The sequence below is a fragment of the Bombus flavifrons genome, chromosome 9, assembly GCF_040668555.2.
Source record: "Bombus flavifrons isolate JBK064 chromosome 9, iyBomFlav1_principal, whole genome shotgun sequence".
Lineage (NCBI taxonomy): Eukaryota > Metazoa > Arthropoda > Insecta > Hymenoptera > Apidae > Bombus > Bombus flavifrons.
In genome coordinates this window covers 7,002,023-7,023,360 of record NC_138450.1, presented here as the reverse complement: position 1 = coordinate 7,023,360, position 21,338 = coordinate 7,002,023, and the positions used below count along the sequence as shown (strand labels likewise).

Here is a 21,338-nt window from a genome sequence, read left to right as displayed (position 1 = left end):
TTACTGATAATTATTCTAGCAACGTTCAGCCGCCATTCACGCAACAAAAGGTGTGACACCAGCATACTTCGAATTATACAATATTCACATATATTACATTTTGAAAATATATATATAAAATAAGAAATTTCAGGGTGCAATTACGTTTTATTGAAAACAAATGAAAACGAAAAACATAGATATTTATTATAGAATTAAACAAAAAAACCTCCATTACAGATTACTAATTTAATTAAAACGTATAACAACTTACTAAACGAAGTTCAATGTTCTTTTCTTATTTTCTACATTTCTTTAAGAACGATTGGATTTTTTTAAATAAATACTTTTATATAGTGCGGTAAATTAAAATATCTCTTCTTTGTTACTATTAAATGATTATTCTAACGTCACAGTTCATTAATGCATTACGTACAAGATATAAAAGGTATAAAAAAGTAGTAACATTTATCATTCACGTATAAAATAACTTTATATGATAATAACAATTAACTGAATTACTAAGTCACTAGTTTGTAACAGTTTCTTATAGTTTTGTGACTTTAGTCTTGCCACGAATGGAACATGAGCAACGATTCTTTTATATTAGAAAATGTTTTTTAAAGATAAGAATCACGATTACATCGAAGATGATTCAAAAGACGTGGCAGGCTTATAATTATATACATTTTAAAGTAATTTTCTATTTTACACTTAATCAATTAGTAAAATCATACTAGTAAAAAAATATAACGATTCTCAACAGACACGCTTGAAAATTAATAAATAATTACATAGAACTATAAAATATTATTGCTTCCTATGAAGATAGTCTCACAAATTCTTTGTACAATTATGGTTGTTGATGGTCGTTCGATCATTTTTAATTTGTACATATACATCCTTCTTTCATATTCGTATTGATCCAATTCAGGTACCTAGTTACCCTGGTGTATACTCCAGGATATCCTGGTCTTCCGCAACCAACACCCCAGGACACTATTCCTGTATTGAAAAGTATATTGACAGATACATCTTGATAATTTGAAAGTGAGCACGTTAAAAGATAAACAGCATGCTGTAGTAATTTCTTACCAACTATTTCAAGCCTGTCGCCTTCGTGCACAAGTAAAGGCCCGCCACTATCTCCTTGGCAAGAATCCTGACTGCCTCGACCGGCACAGATCATGTTTTCCGTGATTCGATTAGCGCGATATTTCATTTTACGGCACTGTATTAAACTTAATATCGGCACTTGTACCTCATGGACTTGTCCAGCAAGCGCACCTCCTTCAGATGTCCGCCCCCAGCCTACCACGGTGCCTTCTTTACCAGCCGGATCGCTATCTGAAATTATTTCAATGAATTTTTGTGTTTTATAAGAGAAAGGTCTAGGCAATCATTAACATTAATTAAGTTATTTTATTGCAATTATTTTGTAAATTTTTTTGTAAATTTTTGTTTTTAGCTATCAAATGCTAAATTTAATCACGAATAAACTAAGTTACTTTTCAAGTTCTTATTTCAATTATTAAATCAATTCACTTCCCAAATTTGGGTATTTTAGAAAAAGACCGATGATTTAATTTAACAAAGTTAAATATTTATTATTATTTTCTAGTCTTTTTTATATTAAGAATCGCGTTGTTGCATCAGTTGAATTTTTGGGTTTGGCTTCCAGAAAAATTTAACTAACACTATACACTTGACGAAAACGCGTAGCACACATCATCGGTTGCAAAAGTGCTAATCTCTTATGTTAACATGGCCCATTGTAACAAAAGGTGAATGCACTTGTATATATTTTTGGAACATCGCTTAAAACGTTGTTAAAATTTCGATCTGACAACGTGGAATGTTTAATGCAAGAAATATAAAAAAATTGTATGTTCCGAATATTTTGTGTTTAATTTTATATTCTATTTAAAAATAGTACCGAGAGGAAATCCTGTTTTTTGTGCAATATTTTTCTGGACACATCGTAATTTTCATTCAAAATACTCTCTAATATCAGTAATAATTTTACTGAGGAGAACCAAATATTCTGAAAAACATTAACAAACGTACAATTGCTCATCTCTTTTTACCTTTTCTTTTTATTACCTTTTTGAGGTAAACATACTGGTTTGATAGTTTTAGAAAATTTCACAGATTTGCGAAGTTTCAATAAGGCAACGTCGTGATTGTACGAATTCATGTCGAAGTTCCTGTGACGAATTATAGCGCTCACTGCTCTCATTATGGCTTTTCCGTCGGTATTCACATGTTGGTCGTAATCACCAAGTATCACGCGGATCTTCGACCGTTTTAATCTGAAAAATTTCATTTCATATGTTACGGCGTGAAAAAAAATTTTATACATTCTTCAATGCTTTTTTATTAAGCGAAGACCAAAATATCGGAAATCTATTGATGAAACATCGAAAACCAGAGAATAAATTAATCTCTTTTTAATCAACTATTGATGACTAATTTATTTTGTACGATTTTCGTTCATCATTGGATATATAGTAAATTTAGTTTTTAGATAGATTTTATTCTTAAAAAGAAATTATAATTTGTTGTAGTACTAAATATAATTTCAAATAAATAGGAGTCAAGAATAAAAGTGAAGTAAGTTAAAATACTAAAACTTCTGGACAGTTAACGATTTCATTTCAAATAACCCAACAGAGTTCAACAAAATAACAAAGTTCAGAAAAAGAAAAGGACTGCTCATTCAGCATGTTTTTATTTCAATAACGGTCATACTTTACTTTATCCTACATAAAGACTTACATAAGAAAAATTATAGAAACTTTAAAACGCTATCGTTGGAGCAATATTTCCGTATTACATAATATATTCCATTCCATTTTTAGCAAACTATCCTACATAATAATAAAAGTTTCATAGAAAGGAAAGAGCTGACAATAATTTTTAACATGTTCTTTCTTGTAACAACATTCCGTACGTGGGAAGTTGGAAAAGCTCAATAAAGGTATCTACACAATTGCGTAGCAGTTATAGAAACCTTTTATGAACATACTATGTGTATTATAACATAGAAACATTTTGAAATTTCATTGGCAGTATGAAATACTGATCGCGTCATAAGACACGATTGAATAACAGACGAACGAAACAAAAGATTTATAATGAGATAATTATAAAATAAAAGTATCGAATGAAATGTATCCAATTCGTATTTTACCATTGGCGCTCGTTCTAATGCTTTTAGTTACTAGCAGTATACATAAAATAAAATACACAGTATACATAAAAACTTTTATACGATAAATGTTCAAACATTTTTAAGAGGCACTGTAATAATAAAATTTCAAAGGGAGGAAAATAAGAACATAACAAAATTCTATGGAGCCCAAGAAACTTACCTACGTACACAGTGAGCAGCTGTAAGAACGTAATCATTGTTAACGAGGCTGGCTCCGCAATGAAAGCGACCCTCGTACACGAGTCTCGCCACCCACGGATATTTGTTTGGGGTTGTTGGTTGCCCACCGACGATTCGGTCCTCCTGATTGGATATACCGCATTCTGAAAAGCAATTCATCGTTCGTTATTGCTTGTTACGTGTCACCGTCAATCGCTACAGGAGCCGGAAATAGTGAGGAACGCTTTCTAGCGTAAACTGTTACATCGGTAGCCTAGCACGCAATCATATGTAGGTACCGACTGACGTTATTACACTGGACATGGTCAAGTGTAAATTCCGTCACGTGATGTAATAAGTTTGCAAAGTCGCGTGGGGGAAAGTGATTTTTCGATCGCACTTTCGTTCCTTGCCGATGAGGAAGAGGCAAGACAGATAGAACGCTGTGAAAACTAGTTCGTAGATTTCTTTCTTCCCCCTCCCCAACTTTTTTTTTTTTTTTGCTTGTCAAGATCCACGGAAGTGAAACTAGTTTCTAGATATGTTTTATCTTCAGGTGAATTGATTTGAGATTTTAGTCACGTAATTTAGATTTTTAACATTATTATTCTCTTTCTATTATAATGAAGATTTTAATAAGAAACAAGGTATACGGTTTTGTCTAAGTTAGATATATTTTACCTGTTCATTAAATCCTCTTTCTGTATCTATTTGTTCCGGACTTGATCCCTTCCTTCCATTATTCATCTTAATTTCATATTGTTAAAGTTACTATTTTATTTATTAATTCCTATTATTAGTATTTTCTGTTAATTTTGTTATTTCTAATTACTAAAATATTGAACTTAAATTAACTGCTCTCTCACTCTCTCTACATCTTTTATCCGTGTAAAATCCATACATTTCTAATGTATAGAATATCAATAAATTTAATATTTGTTAGAATAATTTATATTTTTAACAAAATTTTTATTACCGTAAAATAAATAGGTTTAAGAAATTTTATTTTGTAATGTTATCGTATATTTTTAAAATGATTATATCAAATTGATATATTTAATATAATTTATTTTACAACTTTCTACTGTGCTTTTACCGTTTCTTGATTGATGTACAGCTATAATTCAAAGAACGTTGCCGAGAATATTTTCATCATTAATAATCTTTTCTGCAAAATCATGAACAATTTCTAAAAATGCATAGTTTCAAGTAGAAAATAAAATACAGAAAAAGGAAGAAGGAGAAAGTGTCGTATCTAGCATACAGTATAACCTTACCGCATGTACAATTCCTTGACACAGCATCATCGTCATCCAAGCTGCCACTTATGTCAAGGCCGAATAATTCATCAAACAGGAACTTGCCCTTTCGATTGCGAGTCGAATTCGTTGTCTGAAAAAAAATGCATCGATCACTCTTCGGCTGTACGTTCACTCTCCATTTCGAATAAGCAAGAAGAACGATCGGGGAAAGTGACCACGATCCGAATTATGGGTCAAGGCCTGCGTCGTTAAAATCGATTCTACACGAACAAACTAGAAATCTTGTATATTATTCATAAATATAATATTCAGAAAATTGATTCTAGTAAAAGCATCGCGAATATAAAAGCGTGATTGAAAATTATCCTCAATTTCGTAGATACATATGTAATAATTTCTCAATTATATTCTTGGATCAGTAATGAAATATTTGAAATTGTTCATGAATGCATCAGACAAAGTCTTGCGACGCGAAGTAAAATTTACGATGAATCGAATAATAAGTGTAAAAGAGACGCGAATTTCATAAATCTATAATTCCTCACTTACATTCCTCGTTCTACTAAAATATTTGAAATTATTCATGAGCGTCTTACACGAAGTCTTCCGAAGTACAGGAAAATTTCTAATAACTCCAACAATAAATGCAAAGGAGATGAATTTTATGAATATATAATTCGTCCATTACGTTCTTCGATCTGTATGTAGATATGTACCGAGATATTTAAAATACTTCTCTTCATTTTCATAGGCATGTTATACAAGTTCTTCCGAATTCAAATAAAATTTACGATAACTCCACCAACAGATCTGAAACTCTAGTAACTCGCAACAGCCATTAAACGTCACTCGTAATCTTCAGTTTCACTATCAAATTTATTACTTACACTAAAATTCGACGTGGTCAACGAATTATTTTGCAGGAACTTCACATTCAAACATGTCACATGAGCGAAAAATAACAAGATTAATCCGAAAGTCCATATTTCGCGCGATATGGTTTGTCGAAACATCTTTCGGTTAGCGACTGTAAAGAAATGTCACGGTAGAAGGTCTTCCCATTCGTCGACGAACCTTCCTAGACACTCCATGTATTCACTGAATTTTCCATGATAGTGCATTCTATCGCGTACCGGCACACCTTCCACTGTTCTTTCGATTTCTTTCTCCTCCTTCTTCTTCGTCTTCTTCACATTTGCCCCTAGATTTAATCGAGAGGCTGCTGGAGATCGGGCGGACGTGGTGCAGACGCTTTCACCGCGCTTCCACGAAGACGTCAGACTGGCCGAGACCAAGACCAACACCGAGTGTTCGACTCACTCTCGAAGAAAGTTCTTTCACTATGTCCTGTTGCTCTTCCCATTCAGTATGCGATGCCGATCGCACATGATCCTCTCGTTTCGAAATTGGCAAGATGGACGTGAATTCGTGTCACGCGACTGCCCAGATTCGTTATATGGCACCGTGTCTTCCGACTATTCGATGCTGTATAACATTTGCATTTGATTCATTAAAAATATTGATAGTTAATTAAGATTTAGACTTAGAAAATATCTAGGTTAATTTTAATTAACGTGCAATTATCAAACTGCGGATCTTTATGTCTGCAATCTAAATAGAAATTTATTTTAAAATGTACCTAATTACGCGGCTGTAGGCAGTTATTTTAATTCATATTTTCACGAGGATGACTAAAAATGTGGGATGTAAACAGGTTGTTTTAGCTGCTAATCTTGTAACGAGTAATTTACTCTGGATAATTTATATTTTTATATTTTTGCATATTACGTGAGAATTGTGCGCGTTCTTGCACCTTCGAATTTTTTATGTATAGGTTGTGAATGTTCATATATTTATGGAAATTTTAAAAAATGTGAGAACGTGGAATAACATGCAACAGTATATAAAATATCCAAATATATATAATAAAAAAATATATATAAAATATCCAAAGTAGGAGAAGTGCTCATTTTGTTAATTAATTTATGATGTAATTAATTTTAAAACTTTCTATTTAAATTCCTTTTTTTCGGTTATATTCATGGAAATTTGCATAAAAATTCGCTGTTTACTAATTACGATATCTATTAAAATTGTATCGATCGTTCGATTTAATACACAGAGGAACTTTTTTAAAATAGAAATCGAGAATTTGAAACTGTTTGATATTCCAATGGCAATTACTTTCGACAGACCATGGAATTGTTTAACATTTCAGTTGTAAATGTTAGAAATTCGAGACTTGAAATATTTTCAGCGATCTATCGAGGTCAGAATTTTAAAAATTCTAGAAATAAATTCTGCGAATGAAAGATATACAAGTATCTAATTATCAACGATACTTTGACACCAATGTATTGAATTGCTGAAAAATTTCGTAGCACTTTCGATAGTAAATATATTGTATATCGTATACGATATTGAAGGAGGATGATTTGTCAAAAATTTCTATTAAATATTAAAACGTTAAGTTGAAGCTTATGCTACTCTTGGAAAGAGAAATCGGAATCGATTAATTAATAAGATTTCGTTTTTCAACGAGAAAACGTTGAACATTAGATAGAATGTTTCATTCCACTCACTTCATGGAATGTATCACAGTATCACGATCATTTATTTTTGTTTCCATGCAATTTTTCTAGTGACGAAAAATTGCTGAAGAAGATAAATATAGTTTGTTAGAAAAGTGTGACTAAAGTCATTAAAAAATAAAAAAAAAAACAGACCTTATATTATACTATAAAAGATTAATTCTATAACGATATATTGGCTTGAGAGTTTCTTTTAATTCTGCTACGAATTTTCCAAATACTCTAATAAAGTTAGTGATTTTTTATATTTACGTGAATAAGACGTTCGTGATGAAGAACGACGATCGTGTTAGGTATACTTAAGAGAGATATAATGAGGTCGTAAATTAATTCCTGATATGAATCGAGCAATCTAGCTATAGTTACAGTCGTATACATCTTATATAAGCACTTTGATTTTTCCTAACCGATTTTTCCATGAACCGCTATTGCAAAACTCATTCGTGAATCGATATGTCTAACTTCGTTGGAATATATATACGTGAAAAATTCTTATTGAAGAATATGCTTTCCCGATTATGCATATATTATACACAAATTTTTATATTTTCATATAATTTAATAATACGTAATAATGTATACTAATATAATATATTACGCAGAAAGAAAACAATTCTGAAGTATAATCTTCACCTAAACCTCGAACTTTATCTCCCGACATATATTCGAAATTATTGTTTTGCCTCTTAAAATACAGGAATCTTAATATCCACCCGATTTTATTATTTTACAACTCTTCCATCAACGGTACATTGAAAGCAACTATCTGCAGATATACTTTTGAGATGATCGCACTGTGGAAATCGGCCACGTTACTTTTCGTCGTACGATTCGATTTGACCATTCGGTGAAATATAAAAGAGACACGTTTTCGGTGCCCTTTCAAAAAATTTCTCTTCTAGTGGCTGACTGTACGGATGGCGACGTAAATGTGTTTCTATCCTTGACAAATGAAATCACGCGGTGAATACGAGTTCTGTCATGGGAAGATGTTATTAAAAAAGTTCCTTGCTGCTGGAACACTCAGGGCTTTGTGTTTACTTTATATCTGCCCTCTGACCGTCATGTGCTTTCTACGACGTATAATAAGAGTTCCTGTTCCCAAGAATTTCTACCAGGGTTGTTTTTCAATCGGTATTTTGTGATTTCGTTGACAACGACTCGGTTTAGTAGAACATTTTGTAGAACTTTTATTTGAAAATTATATTGTATTTCCTTTAAGTATCTTTTTTGTTATAAATTAGGAGTATCTGTAATTAGTATAGCGTTTCTTAAGGCTTCTTATATTGTTTTCTGAAGATATATTGGTGTAAAAATTGTAATATAAATAAATTTTCTTACCAACCTTATTATATAGGTATTCTTCTTTATGATTTATCTAATAAAAATCGGTATATTTTATGCGTCAGCAATCAGGTTAATAGTCGTGTATTTTTTTATAGTGTTATATCTTTATCCTTCGTATAATAAGCAGTTAAAGTTCTGCAAGAAGAATTGCATTAAAATACAGTAATTCAAAGAATAAAGAATTTCTTATAAACTAAAGGTTATTGTGTGACCCGGAATAAAAGCATTGTATGAATTTCACTTTATGAATTACCCAACAGTTCCAAATACTTTGCGTAGTACCAAGTTCATAGTTCTGTAATAAATTATTAAAAATCCGGAGAAGAGTCGCGTTAAAATTTAATAATTCACAGAATGAAAAATTTCTCGCGAACTAAAGAGAAACTTTCCTTGTCATCGTTAATAAATATAAAACAATTACCAAGGATAATTCTACTTTTTACAATATTCTATCTTCATCGTGATACATGATTAAAACTTTAGGAACTTTTTTCATAAGGAAGCTTTAAATTATATAAAAGAACAATCTGTATAAATAACAATAATTAGTAATTATCAACTAATAATACAGAAGAAGCCCGAAGAGTTGGGATTCCTTGTTTCATTTCGGGAAGAATTAAGAGTCGTTGGTAACGACTGGAGGTTTCACTAACCCACATTCACCGTTGAAAGCAAAACGTTACTGTCTACTGACCCGGTTTCTGTTATTGCCTGTTCATCTCGATCGAGGACTGTCGTTTATCTGACATCTCATTGTCCAGCCTTTTTTTTCGAGCCATTCTTTCAGCAATCGCTAGTTTTTACCGGTTTGTTCCTGACGGAGCTTTTGTTCTCATAATTAGTCCGCAAGTACGATCGATGCGTTCACCGTGATCAAACTTCAGATGAAAATTACGCGAAACTTAAGAATTTCTAATTAAGATCATAATGTTTCAATTATTTATGAATTTCTAGAAGAATTATTTTCTCAATTCCATAGATTCGGATTGATTACATCAATGAAAACACGGTCAACGGTAAAATATGTTATCATTCTAAAGTTATCGTCTAAAGAGATTAAAGTGGTATAAGAGCATGAGAAATATTATGTTTACGAAATTATTCAATTTTGTTCTTCTGTAACTTCATTATAATTTTATTTATTTTATGTAATAGCTTGAAGCATTAAATGTATAATAATTTAAATTCTTCGTACTATGGTTTACACTGGAAGGCTTTAAAAACAACATTCAACTATTGATAAACATGTTCTTTATTCAACAACTGTTTCATACAGAAAATGCGACATCACAGAAAATCGGAACTTCTTCATGTATATGTATACACTGGACTAGATCACCTCAGCTACATGCAATTGAACAAACAATTGCAATAAATTAATAATAGGCTACGATGGCTCGATTGTACATATTCTATAACTATTTGCAGTCAGGTCGCGAAAAACAGACAAATATGCAAATATTCGTGAACTTGTCAGAAGAAAATTAATTACCGAATGTTCTTCTACTTCGTCTTAATACTGACCGTACTGTTTGAATGTCTTAATGCGATTAAAAGTGTCATATTAATAGTGTTCGAAAGGCATGTGTGTCCCTAATATAATATGTATATACTTATCATATTAGTAACTATGTTTAAAGAAGGAAATTAATGTCGACGAGGTGGTGGGCATACGCATTCGTCATCTAAATGATCTTTAAGCCACCCGAGGTAATTTGTTAACTTTGTGTAAATTCCTGGGAAGTTTGGTCTTGCGCATCCACGACCCCATGAAATGATACCTGAGCAACAAAAATAATTTAAATATGCGATACACTGTGTATTAAAGTATTATAAATTATAGATTAATATAAATACGAATAACAACAGAGATAGTGGATAAGTAGCACATAATTTTGAAATTATAATAAATGATGAATAATAATATTACCAATTATTTCTAAATGTCCAAATGTTCCTTTCACATGCAGAGGACCACCGCTATCACCCTATGACACAACATTATAGTAGCAGGATAATTCAGATTATAAAATATTGTTTCGTATGTTCCTTTTATATATATTATTTCGCAATAATTATGATAAATAATATTATTTTGCAAAAAATATAAACATTTATTTGAAATATGCAACACATATGCCATAATTATGAAATTTGCAAAGCATTTAATATTTTTGTTTAATCAGATACTTACAAAGCAAGCATCGAGATCACCCGCTAAATATCCTGCACAAAACATATTTTCACTGATTCGGTTCTTCTGGTAACCTGCTTGATCGCATTCTTCCTGCGATAAAATTGGGAGATTGACTCTTCTTAATTCATTGCTCACTGGTTCGCTCTCTCCCGTTCGACCCCAACCAATCACCGTGGCAGTTGCACCAGTGTAGTCGATAGCTTCTAGAAGATATACGAATCTTACGTTTATTCAGTACATGATACCGTGTATTTTCACGAAATCATGTTTTCGCAAGTCGTCAAATTTAATAAAAAAATTTTTAAGCAGAACCATGCAAAAGTAAAAGTAAATGAAACTAAAATAGGACAATATTCCAGATTAAAAATGAAAATTAACATAATGAGCTAACTTTCGTCTTATAAATTATTTTACGCTTAATACAATCTTATGTTTATCTCTGTCGCGTAGTATATTCTTGCTATAAGATACGTGATATATTTGTTTACGAAATATTTACGCAGAATTTGACTTGTTTATAAAAAATAGTTCGATTTTCTATTTCCTATTTTACGTTCTTGTAGTTATCAGTAACTCGCAGAAATGTTATTTTAATTTGTATATTATATTTCATTTTAGTATATTTTTCAATTCAATATAAATCGTTCGTCTGGCTATTGCATGATTTGTTGAATCCAACGACAGAAGTATACTTACTGTCTTCAGGCAAACAGGCAGTACGCACGATACCATTTACATTCACTGCTCGATCCATTTCAATAATAGCAATATCGTTATTGTACGTGTATGTATGAAAATTTTCATGTATAACGACAGACTTAATGCGGCGAATTATGGCATTTTTGTCCAATTTTGTCCGATCATTGTCTACCAGGACGAGTTTGATGCTTCTTCTGTCGAATCTGGAATTTATTAACACAGTTACAGAAACATTGAAAATACAAATTTTCCAATGACGTTTCATTAGAGAAAAAGAAGAGCATTTTAATCCTATCGCTGTCAGTTAGCATTTAGTACATATACTTTTAAAATTAAATGCACCAATGAAAGTTGAAATGAAAGTATCATTTCAACAAACGAAGTTAAATTAATATCATCGTAACGAACTTGAAGGATCGTTACTGCAAGCAGAGAAAGAGAGAATTGGCGAAGAACTTTCAACATTTCTTCGCCTCATATTTTGTATTAACAAGATAGACAAGAAAAGGAAGGAAAAGTTAAAATTTCATTTCCAAATCGTATTAGCTTGACAAAGAAACTTTTAAACGTTTTCAGAAACAGATGGATTTGCGAAAAGCAATCTACTTTATGTAATTTAAGATGTAATGGAATTGACGAAATTTTATCGAATTTCACACATTTCCGTGCCATATATATCACCAATAAACTCACGATAATTATCACAAGCATCATTTTCACTACACGATGAACAACGTTCTTCAATTCAGCATCTAAGTAAAATAAAAGCAAAGTGGGTAAAACGTATGCAGGAGCACGTATTGCTAAAATTTAACAATCCGTTTAGCTTTGTTTAATTTAACAAACCGATTTACTCCGTGCAATTTCTTTAACTTCTTTCTTTTAAATTAATTTGATAAATTGACTAAAGGGATTAAAGCGAATTAACGAATACATGTATGCAGGCATATTATAAAATATTTCGCGTGAGAGAGAGATGATACTCACCCAGATAAGCAGTGAGCCGCTGTGAGTACGTGTTTCCGCGTGATTAAACTACCGGCACAGTAAAATGTGCCTTGTTTGCTCAGGCTAACAATCCATGGATATTCGTAAACGCTCGTCACGTTCCCACCGACGATCCTTGTTTTCCGACCCACGCCACAAACTGCAACAGGTACGTAGAAATCGGTCCACAGGCGAAATGTGGTTGCTTATTTTTTTACGCCATTCCAAATGCATATGTTTGTATCTTTTTTAATCTAATATAATATTTCCGCAATTGTTACATTCATCGTAATTATTGTTTTACATCTATGAAGATGTTACAGTAACTGTTATAATGATTTTGATCGATATTGGCTGGATTAATATGTTGAGAGAGTTTAAGAAAACATCTTGTGTAATATGATGTAAAAATAAATTCTACAACATGCATCGAATGGAAGTTGTAAGATATGTAAAATAAATGTGAATTTATATTCGTTATTATTGTTGCTGTTTTAATATTGACATTTGAGTAATTCTCATAGTAATCGATATTGATCCTGTTTTAATTACTTATGTATGTATGTCAATAGCGAATTGTATTTCGTGTGATTTAAAAACTAATTCTGTGATATATGTAAATTATAAAATTCTCAGGATACAAGTAAATCCATAATAGTTATAACACAATTTTTATATAATAATAATCATCGTGTTTAAGTAAAAATTGAAAAACGAATTTAGCGTGAATTGCAAATAATTACGATGATTTTTTAATTATCTAGTCGCTGACATCAAACATTTATACGTTTTTTAATTGTTCTTTTTTAGGAAATTTCTTGTTTATTTCCATCAATGGTCTTATTGAAAGTAGTCGCAGACATTTTCTCCTTTTGAAAAATGTGGGATAAATCGTGCCATGGCACTCATATAGTCTATCGCTCTTATTACAGCGTTCTTAATTACCACAGTCGTTGCAGATGTTCGGCCTCTTTGATGGAATCGAAGAAGTTGAATTGAAATCGATGTAAGACACCTCGTCTATCGCCGATAGATCGTCGACCTCGGCGCTCGTAATGTTGTAGTGTGTTTGAACGTTTGACGCTGGCAGGTTCTTCTCCTTGTTCCTTGTCACCTAAATACAAAAGTTAAATAACATTGGGATTTCATAATTGGCATGCCACGACATCGAAACAATCTATTAAATTTCAATTAAAGTAAGTACATTATAGATGACCTATAAGTGTTTGGCAGAAACTAATTAATTTGATGTTTCATTTAAGACAGATTATCAATCGTATTTATCGTGTAAGACATAGAACACCATTTAAATGACCCAATTCAAATCTATGGTCAATTTAAACTTGCCACCTACAACTAAACTACAAATGTTTATGTAATTTCATATTTCATATTTTTATCAATATAATTAAAAAGACAGTCTATATAAATATTTACCTAGCGTATATTTTTTCACATTTAAATTTCCTCTACACGCATAATCGTCCTCATTCTACTTATGATTCAACCTACTTATGACCCAACAGAGTAGCGTATCGACTTATGATCCAATACGTTAGTAATATGCACCGATTGAAGATTAATGTGAGAAAAGCAAAAGACCCAAATAGGAAATCATTTCAAACTCATCATAAACAGGTAGGTTACTTTGTTATAACTAATTATAACTAATATATAATCTATTTCGTCGCGGATAAGGATAACTAATTAAAAGAAAAAAGAACAGAATACAAGAACGTAACTCACCACTCGCGGGAACGCATGGCTGCAGCAACTTATCCAGAGGAGGATCACGACGAGTGTTCGTTGCATTGTCGCGTGGTTCGACATATCGCGTGTCCCGAATGGCATATGCAGCGTGCGTTCGGTTTGCTGGTAGTCGACGAGCGGACACACACAGGCGGGATTTCGATCTCTCGTGTGCTGTACGATATCGGTGTAAGGTACTTACTGCTCGTGCACGTGCCTGTGCCAGGCGTGAAAAGTCTAAAGGTACCGTGGCCGTTTTGCCGTTTTATAGTAAATTATAACTATTGAAGAAACCGACCTACGCTGGTCGGTGGGGATCGTCAACCTTGAGTGGTGCGTTTGCATTGGCAGATGTTGCATGTGACAGCGTTTAAATCAACCGTAGTATTCGTGTACGCGGCGTTGTCTTACCTGCACACTCGCTTATCACTGATACACACGCAAAAATAACAATGTCCCATGAGTAAACGAATAAGTAGAATTTATGTGTGCGAGAGACCGAGTAACGACCAATGTCAATCCGCACCACCACCACCGCAACAGTTTTTGTCTCCTTCTACGTTTCAGACCCTTTCGTACCCGTCCTTCTTTCCTTCCTTTCGAAGATCCGGTAGACTGGATCAATGTCACTTTCGTCAGACGAAATTCTTCACGACTCGCCGTCGCTATTGTTTTCCAACGACCGAACACTGTCAGACGCGTGTGTAGTTGAGACACACTAATTGGAAGGGTTTCGCTTATCAAGTGGAGCAGGTCTTTTCGTTGATCGTGGGTTCGTGAAGATCTTCATGCTGTAGGTTTTTCATGGTAATATCGATAGGCAGAGATTGAGTGTTACTGAAATTTTGTGTTTAACGGTAGAACAACTGCTGGTGCAGTTGAAATGACTAATTTAATAATTAATAATTTATAAGTTCAATTTATTTTTCACGATAGGAATTTTAGAGATATTATGCACTTTGGAGGATTTGAACGATTTGTCGTAAAATGTATGAATAGAAACTTATTTTTCACCTTACACTATATATTCTTTTATGCAGCTTTCGTTTTAATTTTTGATATACGTTTTATAATTCAATCTAGTAACTACAACTATAATTTTTAATACATTCAATTCACCATTTTGTTCCACGAGTTCCTTTTCCAGGCAGCTCCACAATTGTGAAAGGAAACAGTGTACCATCATATCCAAAAGATATTTAAATTATCTAACCTTTCGTTCACGCAACATTTACATATTATACAACATTTTCATTTTGAATGAAGGGTGTTTTATGAATAACGTTATACGTTAACCGTTAATGTAAGAATTAAAATGTAACGCTAGAAACGAATCTGCATTAGAAAACTATATTTATTAAATGAATTATGCATGAATTATACATTAAAATTATTCATTTTGACAGGAAGTCAGAGTTCACGTAGAACTTTGAGGCGGCGACAGAAATTATAGTAGGTCCATGAAACAGTTTTGCCCTATGCATAAGTAGTAAAGATTTTACTAGGCGAGATTCTAAGAAGTTTGGTGAGAACATTACGTGGGTTGCCGTTGCGGTCTGAAACCGGGTCAATGTAACCAGTCGTTTGCCCTTGTCTTCAGATTCTTAAGGCTAAGGCAAATGTTTAACGAGTTACGACTTAGTCGGAAACACATCGTATCTTTCTTCACGCGGAATCTCAGTGTTCCGGAAAGAGTGTAGTAACTCCATTGAAACAATTATTGCAATCGTGTTTGGTCAATTATACAACACGTGTTAGACTGGAACCTAAACATTATTCACATAATTGCTAGAGTAAAATGATTCTTGTTATCTTATGTAAATTCCAGACACTATGTCGGTTTATTCGTTGCCTTTTAACGGGGTTATCACTTAAGTTTCGTATAATAGCTTTTGGGCTATTATCTCTAAATAGGTTTTGATTATCTGCCTGTGGATAGTGTAAACGTAATAGATGAAGGAATTTAAAAAAATTTTTTTTTAAATGTTTAGGCAAATCGATATTTTCGTGAAAATAACTAAAGAAATGGGAGCTTGTTTCACGTATTAAGTATTATAACAAATAATTTTGTAATTTGGATATTTTGTATATATATATTTCACTAATTTTATATATTTAAACGGATAAATATTTAACCTATTAATTGTTAATAGTAATATATATTGTTTAAAGAATTTCTAAACGTGTAACGTTTTAAAAAAACAACGAGATATATAGAAAAAGAAAATACTACTTATACTCTACTTGGGGGAAGCATGTTTCCCTAGGGTTTATCGACTCGAGTCGTAATTTTCACGTGGCTATTGATCGCATGTGGTCCAATAATTATTGTCTCTTGCTGATTTCGCCGCGATTCGTCCATGTCGATTGGCGTACCGTTACGTTCAATACCGAACAAGTTTCGTTGGTAATGAGGTTCCACCATTTCGACATTGGAATTCAATTATTCAGGGTAAGAAACTGCGCACTCCCTTGCCACTTGGTGTTGGTAACACACAACGATGCACACGTATTTTACAGTGAATGGACTTATACGAAGGAACGAGCGCAATTTACAGGATGATTGTGTCGTTTATGGAGCAAGAAGTGGAGAAACGTTGATTAAACAGAGAAGCAAAACTGCAAGATCGTTCACATGCAAGAAAGTGTTCGATAATTTATGAATGCTCCTGGTTACTTTTAATGGTTACTTAAAATTAATCGATCACGTTCAGAAGATCGGTAAAGGATGTGCCTTCCGAATGTAATTTAAATTCGAAACGTAGCAAAAATTTTCATATTTTCGCGATGGTATTTGTATTTTTTATTAATTTTGTTCAAGTCCTCTGAACACTTCCTTTTTTAAATAGGGCTTAGGTGTAAGAATGGTCTTATTCAGTCTTGACAGTAATGAAATATCTTGTCAAATATTGAATGTACATTGCATCGCTTAAGTGAATTTTATTAAGAATTTGGTAAGGAATCTGGTAATTTTTTCGTAAGATAAGTAGAATGTAATTGAAAAGAAAAGAGCGATAAAAATATATAATTTTCGATTACTGGTAAGTGCAAGGCGTGGAGAAAAAATTGGAGTTAGTGGAAGTAGTTACTGAAAGCTATTTATTTGAATCTTCGTAAAAATCTATATTGTCACCTTCGAAGTAGTCCCCACGGAATCCATACACTTAACCCAACGTCATTTCCATTATGCAAAACATTGTTGTATGGTTTTTAAGACTGGGAGATCTCGTTGTGCGATCCCCTTTTGGGATATATCAAGAACTGTATTATTAAAATGTGACAGAAACTCGCGGATGGCGAACGAAATGTGGGACTGAAGTCTCTGTGGTGGAGAATCGTTCATATTCATTTTAAAATTAAATTATCATCGTCAGAAAAAAAAATAAAATCGACACCAGAATTATCATGTTCATTGGAATGATGGATTTCAGAATACAAAGATTTAATTTTTTCTAATATATTTTCTCCATATCACCTTTCCTTCCAGAAAAAGATTACGTAATATTTTCGCTACCCATAGAACTATATAATTCTAGAACTCGAACGTTCATAAAATTTACAATTCTTCTCGGAATTTTATACTTATGCTATAACACATTTTCTCTCTATTTAATTATTATCTATTTATGTAATTATCCATAATAAGAAAGTATTCTTTACGGATGAAGATATTATCATTCGTAGAAGCTACAAAAGTTAGCGTTCTGCGATTAATCAGTACAATGGTATTCTTTTTGCATTGGAAATATTTTTATTTGAGGCGCTAATATTTTAAATAATATGTACCTCATATCAGTAACAGGTGCTTCACGCAACAACTGAAACATTAGCAGTAAACATCTTAATTTAAATATATCGTAAAAACATAAAAAAGTGAAATGAGATTAGTAATTTAATTACATCGTGTCCTGACCTAGAACATGCCCATTATTACCACACAAAGATATACGATAAGGACTACAGCGATCTATCACAACCTTATCTCATATGCCACGCAATTAAATTCATCATGAGTATGACCCAATACTAACCGGTCGTAATTTTCCTAGAAAATTTATTATTACTACTAATATGTACATAGTTGCTTGATAAGCCGAAATTAGCTGAACTTAAACGTGTCCGTGAAAAAGTTGAAATCAGGGTGACAATCTGACCTTGACGATAAGTATAAATAAGGCAAGGCTGTTGATTACTTTAGTCATCGAAGCAAACAATAAAGCGATGTCTCACCCGCATGAGGGTGCTGTGACCCATATACCTTGACCCACTGTCACGGGCTACAGGTGAAATACAATCCTATGTCCTACATCATCTTATCGTATTTTTCTTGGGATGTTAACTAGACTCTTGATAAGACAGTTATACACAGTAAATCGCCTACGAATAAATAAATTGCAGTTCACGACGAAACTCTGTCGTTCTTTCAACCAGTTAATTAATATTTTTGTATTGTGAAAGTAATTTTATAAATAGGATAACAATCGAAGGACGCCATTTGATTCGAGGGAAAGATGAGGCCTATTCGTCTTCCAAAAACAGATAATATTTTAAATGCTGCAACTTGGTGCATCGCATAGACCATAAATAAATGTTCAAAACATAACAATTCTATTTGTAGATGACAATTTTGCTGAAAAATATGAGATAATGACTGGTTTGGGACATGGATAGTAATATTAGAAGAAGCCAGCAGCAAGTGACAGTTCAGAAGAACACTCGTTTTATATTCTGCATTAACAAGATCAAAGGAAACAAGAGCTGAAACTTCCTTTCCAAGACGTAAAAATCTTAATAAAGAAACTTTAGAGCTCTCCACGGAACAAGTGAACTTGTAAAAAACAAAATTGCTTTATATACAGTGACTCGTGAATGTATTCGAATGTCGTACAAAACGAAATAACTTTTTCAGAATTGAACTAAACAGCTTGAATTTTGTTTAGAAGGGTAGAATTATTAGTTGATTACATGACGTGGAAACAAAATTTATTTTCAATTAATTTGATTAAAGTGACTAAAGGCATTAAAGCGAATTAAGGAATCTCTGTTATGAAACTATTTCGACTGAGGATAATCACCCTTCCATGTATTGTGTTATGTGTTTCCGCATGATTAAACTGCCAACGCAGTAGAATGTGCCTTGTTTGCTTGTGCGAACAATCCAGGGATGTTTGTAAACGCTTGTCTCGTTTCCACCAATGATCGTCATTTCCCAACGCACGCTACAGACGGCAAAAGGCATATAGAGATAGATCCATAGACAAGCTGAAACGGCTACAGAAATTATTGTAGGTCCATGAAACAGTTTCGTTTGATGTGTAATTAGTAAAGATTAGACTAGGTGAAATTCCAAGAGGTATTGTGAGAGTGTTACGTGGGTTATCGTTGCGGTTTGAAATCGGGTTAATGTAACAGTCGTTTGCACTTGTCCCCAGATTCGTAAAGCCAAAGTAAATATTTAACGACTTACGACTTAGTCGGAAACACACCGTATCGTCTTTCTTCACACGGAATTTCAGCGTTGCGGAAAAAGTGTAGTAACGATACAATGTTACGATAAATATATTTCTAAAACAATCTCTTATTTGTTTGTTGTAATATTAGCAAAATTGAAATATAAAAATTCGGAAATCGTAACAAGGAAGGAACTCTATTTACTATATACCATAGACAAATATTTATCTACTGATCACGTTTCAAGGAAAGAATAAAGAACGTAGGAAGGGAAAATTCTATATCTACTTGGGAAAATCATGTTTTCCACGGATTTATCGACTCGACCCGTAATTTTCTCATGGCTATTGATCGCGTAGGGTCCAATAATTATTGTTCCTTTCTGATTTCGCCGTAATCCGCCCACGTCGATTGGCGTCCCGTTATGTTCATTATCGAACAAGTATCGTAACGAGGTTCCGTCACCTCTACATTGGAATTCAGTCATTTATTTTACAGTGAATGGGTTTGTACGAAAGGACAATTGTAATTTGTAGGACGAATGTGTGGCTTACGGAAGAAGTCACGGACAAAGGTGAGTGTTGATTGGACAGAAAAGATCGTTCGGATGCAGGAAAGTGTTCGATATTTTATGCATGTTCCTGACTTCTTTTAGTGGCTTTGCCTTGTCCTCTGATCCGAAGATCAATTCGATCACGTTTTGTAGAATGACAAAGAACGTGATCTATCTTCAGAATACAAATAAAATTAATATTAGAATTACCCAATTTATCAAAAAGACGGATTTCAGGATATAAGGTAGATTAATCTTTCTTCTAATATATTACTTCCACGATACCATTCTCTATAGTAAAATGTTGTGCAATATAAAAAATTACACGAGATTCAGTTAATAAATACCTTGTTCTACCTATTCTTGGAATTACGTAATTCTAGTGTTCGTAAAATTTACGATTCTCTCGAGATTTTTATCTTTATACTATACATTATGTTTTCTTTTCATTTAATAATTGAATTATTACGTATTTAATTATGGAAAATAAAAAAATATTCTTTACAAACGAAGGCTATGAATGAATTACCAGTGGTAGAAGTTACAAACGTTAGTATTCTGCGATTAATGAATACGATGGCTATCTATGTAGTAGCATTCTCTTTGCATCGGGAATATCTTTATTTGATATCTTTATATCTTTATTTTTAATGATATTTGCCTCATTACGTTATTTTGCTGAAGTATACAAAAACTGGAATGCAACAGGTGCTTCACGCTACATTTGTATCATTAGCAATAAACATCTCAATTTAAACATATCGTAAAAACATAAAAGAATTAAATCAGATTAGTAATTTAATTATACCATGTCCTGACCTAGCACATGCTCATTATTACCATACAAAGATATACTATAAGAGCTATAGTGATTTGTCACAACTTTATCTTGTACACCACGCAATTAAATAAATTCATCGTAAGTACGACCCGACACTAATCGGTTTTACTTTTTCTAACAAATACATTATCACTACTGATATGTACATGGGCGCACGATAAGTCGAAACTGACATACAGAACGTAATCTTGCCCGTGAAAAAATTGAAATCAAGGTATGAATCTGGTCTTGGAAATAAGTATAAATGAGGCAAGGCTGTTGATTATATTAGTCGTCGAAACAGACAATAAAGTGATGCCTCGCCCGCAT

General features: G+C 32.7%; 2 protein-coding genes across 2 annotated transcripts; both read right to left on the bottom strand.

Moving 5' to 3' along the window:
- Window positions 1-808: 808 nt before the first annotated feature.
- LOC138183239 (trypsin-1-like) lies at window positions 809-5,369 on the bottom strand. Its single transcript, XM_069119908.1, has 6 exons — window positions 5,331-5,369; window positions 4,630-4,744; window positions 3,354-3,516; window positions 2,083-2,291; window positions 1,075-1,326; window positions 809-984 (listed from the first exon to the last, which is right to left on the bottom strand). Exons 1-6 carry the CDS (start codon window positions 5,367-5,369, stop codon window positions 863-865), a joined length of 900 nt encoding a protein of 299 aa, XP_068976009.1. The 3' UTR covers window positions 809-862.
- Window positions 5,370-9,810: 4,441 nt separating this feature from the next.
- Window positions 9,811-14,404, bottom strand: LOC138183552 (trypsin 3A1-like). The gene is made up of 7 exons (XM_069120619.1): window positions 14,182-14,404; window positions 13,381-13,549; window positions 12,436-12,595; window positions 11,446-11,651; window positions 10,747-10,952; window positions 10,483-10,540; window positions 9,811-10,333 (listed from the first exon to the last, which is right to left on the bottom strand). Exons 1-7 carry the CDS (start codon window positions 14,284-14,286, stop codon window positions 10,200-10,202), a joined length of 1,038 nt encoding a protein of 345 aa, XP_068976720.1. The 5' UTR covers window positions 14,287-14,404; the 3' UTR covers window positions 9,811-10,199.
- Window positions 14,405-21,338: the final 6,934 nt, after the last annotated feature.

Coding starts and splice junctions, on each gene's coding strand:
- LOC138183239 (XM_069119908.1), bottom strand. CDS start 5,369: ATGCCTATGAAAATGAAGAGAAGTATTTTAAATATCTCG. Junction 4,745..5,330: donor GAAGTATTTTAAATATCTCG/GTACATATCTAC, acceptor ATTTTTTTTCAG/ACAACGAATTCGACTCGCAA. Junction 985..1,074: donor CGACAGGCTTGAAATAGTTG/GTAAGAAATTAC, acceptor TTTTCAATACAG/GAATAGTGTCCTGGGGTGTT.
- LOC138183552 (XM_069120619.1), bottom strand. CDS start 14,286: ATGCCATTCGGGACACGCGATATGTCGAACCACGCGACAATGCAACGA. Junction 12,596..13,380: donor GAACATCTGCAACGACTGTG/GTAATTAAGAAC, acceptor TACCTGTTGCAG/TTTGTGGCGTGGGTCGGAAA. Junction 11,652..12,435: donor GCGGCTCACTGCTTATCTGG/GTGAGTATCATC, acceptor AATAAATTCCAG/ATTCGACAGAAGAAGCATCA.